The 9,772-nt window shown below is 40.8% G+C and overlaps 1 protein-coding gene across 1 annotated transcript; it reads left to right on the top strand.

The window, feature by feature from the left end:
- Nucleotides 1–500: 500 nt before the first annotated feature.
- On the top strand, nt 501–1,325 carry LOC127525991 (craniofacial development protein 2-like). Its single transcript, XM_051919700.1, has one exon. It carries the CDS (start codon nt 585–587, stop codon nt 1,185–1,187), a length of 603 nt encoding a protein of 200 aa, XP_051775660.1. The 5' UTR covers nt 501–584; the 3' UTR covers nt 1,188–1,325.
- The last annotated feature ends 8,447 nt before the right edge of the window (nt 1,326–9,772 follow it).

The raw sequence follows: 9,772 nt of genomic DNA, 5'->3' as shown, positions 1-9,772 counted from the left end.
GGACTGCAAAGCAAATATGACTGCCTATGGAATTCATAATAAGACCAATAATCTTCAACACAGAATTTAGAAAATTCAGAGTGTGTCATCAGGTAGAACTGTTTGAATCATTTTAAATTTACTTTGTTGTATTTCATACACTGTTTCTGTTTTTGCCCAAAAATACCATTTATTTCAGAACAAAAAAGTCAGCTTTTCTCAAACAACTTAGTTGATTTCTTTTAGTTACATTTAATAGAATTACTGCTATATTTGGGGATGCAGAAACCAGTGTGTGTCTTCATGCCGGTCCCAAGCCCGGGTAAATGGGGAGGGTTACATCAGGAACGGCATTCAATGTAAAATTTTGCCAAATCAATATGCGGACAACAATATAAATTTCCATATCAGATTGGTCGAGCCCTGGGTTAACAATGACTGCGACCAGTACTGTTAGTCAACAGGGTGCTGGCGGAAATTGGGCTACTGTTGGCCGAAGAAGAAGAAGAAGGAGAAGGAGAGGGGGGAGACGTGTCTGGAGGCAGGAGGAGAGGAGGAAGGTAAAGAGAGTGGAACTGAGGGTAGGAACTTTGAATGTTGGCAGTATGACTGGTAAGGGGAGAGAGTTAGCCGATATGATGGAGAGAAGGAAGGTTGATATATTGTGCATGCAGGAGACTAAATGGAAGGGGAGTAAGGCCAGGTGGATCGGAGGTGGACTCAAATTGTTCTATCATGGTTTGGATAGGAGGAGAAATGGAGTAGGGGTTATTCTGAAGGAACGGTATGTCAAGAGTGTTCTGGAGGTGAAAAGAGCGTCAGACAGAGTAATTATTATGAAGCTGGAAACTGGAGATGTGATGATGAATGTTGTTAGTGCATATGCCCCGCAAGTTGGGTGTGCAATGGATGAGAAAGAAGATTTTTGGAGTGAGTTAGATGAAGTGATGAACAGTGTACCCAAGGGACAGAAAGTGGTGATTGGAGAGGATTTCAATGGACATGTTGGTGAAGGGAACAGAGGAGACGAGGAGGTGATGGGTAGGTATGGTGTCAAGGAGAGGAATGAAGAAGGTCAGAGGATAGTGGATTTTGCCAAAAGGATGGACATGGCTGTGGTGAATACGTATTTTAAGATGAGGGAGAAACATAGGGTTACATACAAGAGTGGAGGAAGATGCACACAGGTAGATTACATCCTATGCTGAAGAGGCAATCTGAAGGAGATTGAAGACTGCAAAGTGGTGGTAGGGGAAAGTGTAGTTAAGCAGCATAGGATGGTGGTCTGTAGGATGACGTTGGAGATCTTGAAGAGGAAGAGAGTGAGGGCAGAGCCAATGATCAAATGGTGAAAGTTGAAAAAGGAAGACTGCAAGGTTGAGTTTGGGGAGAAGTTGAGAGAGGCACTGAGTGGTAGTGAAGAATTACCAGACAGTTGAGAAACTACAGAAGATTTAGTAAGGGTGACAGCAAGAAGGGTGCTTGGCGTGACATCTGGACAGAGGAAGGAGGAAAAGGAAACCTGGTGGTGGAATGGGGAAGTACAGGAGAGTATACAGAGGAAGAGGATAGCAAAGAAGAAGTGGGATAGTCAGACAGATGCAGAAAGTAGACAAGAGTACAAGGAGATAAGGCGCAAGATGAAGAGAGAGGTGGCGAAGGCTAAAGAAAAAGCGCATGATGAGTTGTATGAGAGGTTGAACACTAAGGAGGAAGAAAATGACCTGTACCGATTGGCTAGACAGAGGGATCGAGCTGGGAAAGATGTGCAGCAGGTTAGGAAAATAAAGGATAAAGATGGAAACGTACTCACAAGTGAGGGGAGTGTGTTGAGCAGATGGAAAGAGTACTTTGAGATGCTTATTAATGAAGAGAACGAGAGAGAGAAGAGGTTGGATGATGTGGAGATAGTGAATCAGGAAGTGCAACGGATTAGCAAGTAGGAAGTAAGGACAGCTATGAAGAGGATGAAGAATGGAAAAGCCGTTGGTCCAGATGACATACCTGTGGAAGTATGGAGGTGTTTAGGAGAGTTGGCTGTGGAGTTTTTAACCAGATTGTTTAATGGAATCTTGGAAAGTGAGAGGATGCCTGAGGAGTGGAGAAGAAGTGTATTGGTGCTGATATTTAAGAATAAGGGGGATGTGCAGGACTGTAATAACAACAAGGGGATAAAATTTAATGAGCCACAGCATGAAGTTATGGGAAAGAGTAGTGGAAGCTAAGTTAAGAAGTGAGGTAATGATTAGTGAGCAGCAGTATGGTTTTGTGCCAAGAAAGAGCACCACAGATGCGATGTTTGCTCTGAGGGTATTGATGGAGAAGTATAGAGAAGGCCAGAAGGAGTTGCATTGCATCTTTGTGGACCTGGAGAAAGCATATGACAGGGTGCCTCGAGAGAGTTGTGGTATTCTATGAGAAAGTCGGGAGTGGCAGAGGAGTATGTAAGAGTTGTACAGGATATGTACGAGGGAAGTGTGACTGTGGTGAGGTCTGCGGTAGGAGTGATGGATGCATTCAAGGTGGAGGTGGGATTACATCAGGGATCGGCTCTGAGCCCTTTCTTATTTGCAATGTTGATGGACAGGTTGACAGACGAGATTAGACAGGAGTCCCCGTGGACTATGATGTTTGCTGATGACATTGTGATCTGTAGCGATAGTAGGGAGCAGGTTGAGGAGACCCTGGAGAGGTGGAGATATACTCTAGAGAGGAGAGGAATGAAGGTCGTAGGAACAAGACAGAATACATGTGTGTAAATGAGAGGGAGGTCAGTGGAATGGTGAGGATGCAAGGAGTAGAGTTGGCTGAAGGTGGATGTGTTTAAATACTTGGGATCAACAGTACTTAGTAATGGGGATTGTGGAAGAGAGGTGAAAAAGAGAGTGCAGGCAGGGTGGAATGGTTGTAGAATAGTGTCAGGAGTGATTTGTGACAGATGGATATCAGCAAGAGTGAAAGGGAAGGTCTACAGGACGGTAGTGAGACCAGCTATGTTATATGGGTTGGAGACGGTGGCACTGACCAGAAAGCAGGAGACAAAGCTGGAGGTAGCAGAGTTAAAGATGCTAAGATTTGCACTGGGTGTGACGAGAATGGATAGGATTAGAAATTAGGACATTAGAGGGTCAGCTCAAGTTGGACGTTTGGGAGACAAAGTCAGAGAGGTGAGATTGCGTTGGTTTGGACATGTGCAGAGAAGATGCTAAGTATATTGGGAGAAGGATGCTAAGGATTGTACTGCCAGGCAAGAGAAAAAGAGGAAGGCCTAAGAGAAGGTGTATGGATGTGGTGAGAGAGGACATGCAGGTGATGGGTGTAACAGAACAAGATGCAGAGGAGAGAAAGATATGGAAGAAGATGATCCGCTGTGGCAACCCCTAATGGGAGCAGCTGTAAGAAGAAGAAGAAGACTGCTATATTTTTTCTTAAAAGTTCTGAGTCCTTAAAAGTAGGAGATATTCTATCATGAATTCAAATGTTACAATTGAGAAACAGTGGTTCTGGTAGCTGGGTTCTATTTCCAGCAGATACAAATTATGACTAACTTTTCTAATGAATTCATCTCCATAATTTATGGAAATACTGCATCTAACCTCAGCTTTACATATACATAACTTCAAGTAATGTCCACTGTATAAGAAGCAGAACTATTGTAAATGTTGTATGCAAGCTGTGTGTTCGAAGATGTACAATGATAGAACAGTTATAGACCTCAGTTTTAAGAAATATTTATTGCCTATTTTCAAAGACTAAATGCACACAAGAAATCTGACAAATTATAGGATCTGTCTTTAATAGAATTAGGATATTACAGAGACAACAAACTATTAAGAAAGAAATATCTTACATTTATTTTTTTCTGATTTAGTAAAAAAAATACTGTAAATTTCAAAGCATCTGTAATAGTCTGTGTATACAGTATTTACAGGCAATAGGAGATTTAATTTGTCCTGTGACCCTGATCACAAAAAAGCACCTCTAGAAAATGAAAGATGGCTGGAAATAATGTCCATCTACCCTGCACATGAGAGCAACAACTAGTATTTGATGCAGAGCTCTAGAACAATGGATGCCAGAAGTGTACGGGCCTCCATTTATTTTGTGGTCTTTGTTGTCATCTGGTGGATAAAACCAAATAATCTACAATAGAGATGCAGAGGACAGAACAATATGAAAAAGATGATCCATTGTGTCAACCCCTAACGGGAGCAGCCAAAAGAAGAATTTTTGAAACAGTTTTCTACCCCTTGACATCAAGTATTAATAAATCAAAATTTATGAATATTTTCTTGAGGAGTATAAAAATTAAAATAATGTGCTCTTAAGCCGGAAATCTACAGTATATTTTATGACAAAAAAGCTACAGTCTTGCTTTCAAAGATGATTAAATTACAAAGAAAATACACTTTCTGGCAGATACTGGTTTAGTAAATACAGGAGCAGGGGCAGTTTTGCACAAGTCACATAATGTATCTCATGGTAACAAAAACCAGTATAACTGATTAATTGCCTAATACAAGAAGTTCACTCCCTAACTGGAGTTTCTGTCTTGCAGGCCATACAGAGAATTTGTGGTCCTGCCCCTGTGCAGCCTGATAGCACTTAAGAAAACACCTTTGAATTCTTTTAATTTTCAGGAACTCACAGCTGGAGTCAAACAACTGAAGAAGTTTATCATGTTTGCTGTGTACCTTTAAAGGACTCTAAGAATGTTCATTAATAATTCATTAATAGTTCAATAATAAAGTGTGCTTAAAAAGACTTTTCTGAGGGTTAACTGTGAAATTCTGAACCCAATACAATACATGACAAGTGTTACCAGACTGGAGTTGCACAAAAATGGAGTGGCAATATTATGCATAACATGTCCCTCTTCATCTTAATCCTATACGTGGAAGAAATGTACTACAAAAAATTACTGCTACTGATGGCCTTGAGTGTTTGTTTACCTTTGAGTGTACCACCAGGATTATGCATTGGGATTGAGGAAATTGGACCACCATCCTTGCCACTTTATTAACTGGCAATGCTCAGCAGACTATACAAACTATTCCCTTTGACAGAATGGATGATTATGATTTTATGAAGCAGCAAATTCTTCTACATACATCTAATGCTCTACTCAAGAGACGTTAAGTTCGAAGTCTGGCAAAATGACCCTCATCATCCGAAAAGAGCTCAAGCTCTGGACTTTGTGAATCTCATTCAGAGTTGGTTCCGGAATGATCTGGTGGAATGTGTTGTTGAAGAATTATGGGCCGCTGAATGGGAAAAATGATGAGCACAGAAGAAATGCTTAGAGGCAATGTGCGGTCTCTGATGGATTTAGTAAGAAGGCTACTAGGCACACAGGCCACTTTGAGGGAGAAAGGCTATCCTAGACTGAAACCCAGTGTTGAAACATCACCACACCTTTATTCAGGTCCTCAAGGAGGAAATGATGCTTGACAAAAGTTTATTCCAGAGCTTTGCTAAGCAATGCTCACCTCCTGGCTATACAGGAAACTGACCTTTAGAATTCTGCTCAACCAAACTAAAGCACTGGTACTTCAATGGTTGCTGAGTGAACAAGTCAAGTAAACAATCCACCTACTGGATGTGACTGTGACAAAACTTAGTCTTGCTTCTATTGTTGCAATTGTTCCAGAATGTTACCTTTCCCCAGCATAATCTGTGCAGATTGGCTTGGCAGACGTGTGTTGTTCCAATGTTCCATTCAACATAGAAAAAAAGGTAATTTTCATGTTTCTGTAGAACAAGGGGGCTCTGCCCCCTGCTCGCTTCGCTCGCCTACCCCCGGTGTTGGGTATCCTGAAATACATTAGTCGAGCTCGCTCGTTTTGGAGCCGTGCCTGCTTTGCGTGCGGCATTTCAGACACGCGTTGTAGGCGCCTGCGTTCATTGATTTTATCCAGACAGGCTCGTGTTTGTATATCCGTCAGTCGAGCTCGTTCGATTTGAACCCATGCCTGCTTTGCCTCCGCAGTTTCAGACGCGCGTTGTAGGCGCATGCATCCATTGATCTCATCCATTTTTTTTTTCTTTGGAATTGTTTCAATTTCATTATTTGCACTTTTACTTTAAAGCTTCATAAAAAACAATTTTTTTTGGAGACACAGTGTGACAATGCCCATAAGTGAATATTGTTTCTGTTTGTCTAATAAATAATCTGACCTTTTGTAATGTTTGTCCCAGTGATTTATTGATTGTCATAGCAAATGCTAATCTCAGGGTAAACTGTAAACATTTTAATATGAATGGCATGTCACGATCTCCTTTGGTGTGTAATGTTATTTGCGGAATATATACATTACCTTTCTTTTTTGCCTGTTAAAATTTGCATCACTTCTCCGTGATCATCAATATACCCCTGACCGAATTGTGTATTCTTTGAAATTTAACTTGTTGTTGCTTTAACTGTTCCGGGACCACAGATTCTCATAGCGTATGGTCCATTATTGTGTAAATCCACGTTTTGTGCGTTGAATGATGCAAATGCGAAAAGACTTTGTTGTTTACTCTTTGCCTTTTATTTCTGACCTCGATTTGTCCTGCTATTTTTTCAATTACTCCTGGCTCTGATGATTAATCACCTTTTGTTTGCGGTAATGCGATGTTTTCTATCTTTTCTTTGATACTGTAGCGACTGACATGATAAAATGTCACAAAAGTTTTACTTGAACAATCGCCGACTTCCTAACCCCAAACACAACTTTCTAGCACCTTTTCCAATGCCCCCCCTTACCGCATCAATCAACACCCCGCTATTAGTCTTCCGTGCTGAACTCCGCCCTCCCTCAATCGGACCTAACAGTCACTTAAAACCAAAAAGCCCTCAACCTGGCTGGGACGCCACAATCCTTTTGGATTTTACTGCTTTCACATTCTGTACCTTTCTCTGCATGTGTATCACGCCATCGTTTATTGGAGCCTTTCGAATTCCACTGCTTTCATAATCTCTTATCCGGCTTTTTTTCTCTACAACGTCTTTGGGTCTCTATTCTCCGTATTGTCCTTATACGCTTTATATGTGCTGAGAGCACATGATCTGTGTGTACTACATGACTGAGTGTTTTTTGATGGGTGAGCTCTTATATGATGAGCTCGTTCGTTTTGGAGCCGTGCCCGCTTTGCTTGCGGCATTTCTGATGCGCGTTGTAGGCGCCTGCGTTCATTGACTTTATGCAGGGGGGCCTGTGTCTGTATATCCGTCAGTCGAGCTCGTTTGTTTTGAACCCGTGCCTGCTTTGCTTCCGCAGTTTCAGACGCGCGTTGTAGGCACCTGCGTTCATTGATGTTATCCAGGTTGGCTCGTGTTTGTATCGTTGAGCTGTATTGTGTCTGAATTTGGTGTAAAGCGTTCAGCGGTTTGTACAATCCTAAGCAGCACATTATTCCTAACTTCACTCCGCAGTAGTGCCACTCACAATATGGCGGTGACGCCTGCGCCTTCCGTAGTAGTGCCACACACAATATGGCGGTGACATACTAACTTTGTGGACCTGTGGGGCCGCCGTAGCCTCTTCCGTTTGAATCTGGGCTACAGCGCAGAATCCTCTTTTCTGTGTGGCTTTGTCGTTAGCTATGGGCGCGTTGTTGCTTCATTTCTCATTCACGTCAGTTGAGCTCTTTCATTTTTGGGCCGTGACTCCTTCGTTCGTGGTGGATACGACCTCACTTGTGGTTTATGAGACGGGCGCTGCACGTGCCTGTGCAGTACGTCTCATGGTCCCATCACCGTGTACCTGCGTCCATGCCATCCGGTTTACCATTCTCGGTTAGTAATATGGATTAGCAGGAAAAAAGTACCTGCTTACTGGACTAAGTAAGTGATATCTCAGTGATCTGCCAAGACCTGTTAAAAAAGCTGAACTGTAAAATGTTGGAGTAGACATTCACCATGTCCATGGCAACATTAAAAAAATGTGAGACTGCACTACTTCCTGTGAAATATATGGGGTAGGCATATGTTGTTTGGACAGTAATTATGGACACTTGTTCCTTGCCAATATTAATAGGGAAATAGAATAGTCTTTCCCATAGATCCTTAAGTTTTGTCAAGGTAATTTTTCCCCACTCCAAAGACTGAAAATGTTCACAAAAAGCGAGGGCCTGTTGCTGTTGAAGTTGGTATAGAAGTTAAATTAGAAATTGAACAAAATTTAACTAATGAAATTAGTGAAGAGACTCCTACTGGGGATTTAAAGAAACATTTCCTCAGAACACATAAACTTAATGGCGCTGTACCTTCAACCTCCTCTGACAATAACAAGAAGTTGCCAATTCATAGCTTACAAAATGTTACAGAACCTGAATATGCGCAATTACATAAGGATGACGCAAGTTTCAAATTTTTGTTCAAACAGGCACAAAGAATGGGACAGAGACAATTTGAAAACTACACATTTTATTGTAAGACAGGGTTTCTTATAATGTGTACAGGCATCTGATTGCATCAATGTTGATTTTATGGAATAGCTAGTTGTTATGCAGTCTCAAACACTCTGTTACACCTCGCACATTCGCATGGTCATCTTAGTGGTTAAAAATAAGAGAACATATTTTGAAATATTTCTGTTGGGTGAATTTGACTAAAGGTGTAGAACAATTCTGCAATCCTGTCATGATTGTCAAGTAGTTTTAGCACATTGACCTCCTTACATTCTCTTCATTCCAAGCCAACTTTAGAAGTGCCTTTTGAAAGAGTCAGGATGTATATTGTTAGGCTACTGCCAAAGAGTAATATTAAGTACCAGGATATGTTTGTTTTAGTAGATAATGCTACCAGATACTTAGAAGTTGTTGCTTTATGGAAGGCAAATTTGTACAGTGTGGCGAAAGTGCTGACAGATGTTTTTACTCATACTGTATGGGAATATCTCATGAGATCAGGGTACACCTTTTACTTTAAGACATGAAGTAATTGTGTAAGAGCCTTACTATAAATAAATTAAGCTTGATTGTTTCTCATCCACAGACAAATGGGTTAAATGAAAGGTTACATGAAAACATTGAAATAAATACATAGGCATGTAGCCCAAGATGGGACACTAGGTTGCCATTTCTAATATATGCAGTGAGACAATCACAACAGGAATCAACTGGTTTAAGTCCTTTTCAATTGCTTTTTGGCAGATAGCCCTGTAGGGTGTTTGATATTTTAAGAGCAGAATGGCTGGACAGTCACACAAATGATTTGTGAGTTGTTTCTCACAAGAAAAAAATGTAAATTGTCCTCAATTGCAAAAGAACATTTGCAATGTGACCAAGAAACACAAAAACATTCATAAGATAAAAAAATATAAGTAATGTGAATTTCACAAAGGCAATTGCATACCTGTGCCCATTCCCATTATGATTCCCACAAGTTTTTCGCTAAACAGCAAAGTCCAAGGATTGTCAAGGAATGAAAAAAAACATTGTAAATTATAAGGATAGGATGCTTGTTATAGGAGGTTTATTATTATTATAGTTAGGATGTGGCAAGCTGGTTCAAATACTACATTTAATCTTTTAAAAGAATGTCATGACTTGAATAAGACGCTTGTTACAGAAGCTGCTGTTTCTGATGACCATGGAGTTTCCATAGAGGATTATTTAACTGGCACAAATTAAAGCAAATTGATTTCTCTGATACAAACGAACAGGTATGTCTTTTTGATCCTACCTGGGGAATGAATATGGCAGAGCTTAAAATAATAATGGAGCCTAGCCTAGGTACAAATGCCCCTATATAGAATCCCTGCAGCTAGTGGAGAAGTGGGACATGAGAGGTGAAACAAATGCTTTA

This window comes from Erpetoichthys calabaricus, chromosome 1, assembly GCF_900747795.2.
Source record: "Erpetoichthys calabaricus chromosome 1, fErpCal1.3, whole genome shotgun sequence".
Classification (NCBI taxonomy): Eukaryota; Metazoa; Chordata; class Cladistia; order Polypteriformes; family Polypteridae; genus Erpetoichthys; species Erpetoichthys calabaricus.
Note: the sequence above shows the minus strand (reverse complement) of the source record. Positions and strands in the feature narration are given on the sequence as shown.

Bases quoted from the DNA above. Each gene is read 5' to 3' on its own strand.
- LOC127525991 (XM_051919700.1), top strand. From the start codon at position 585: ATGACTGGTAAGGGGAGAGAGTTAGCCGATATGATGGAGAGAAGGAAG.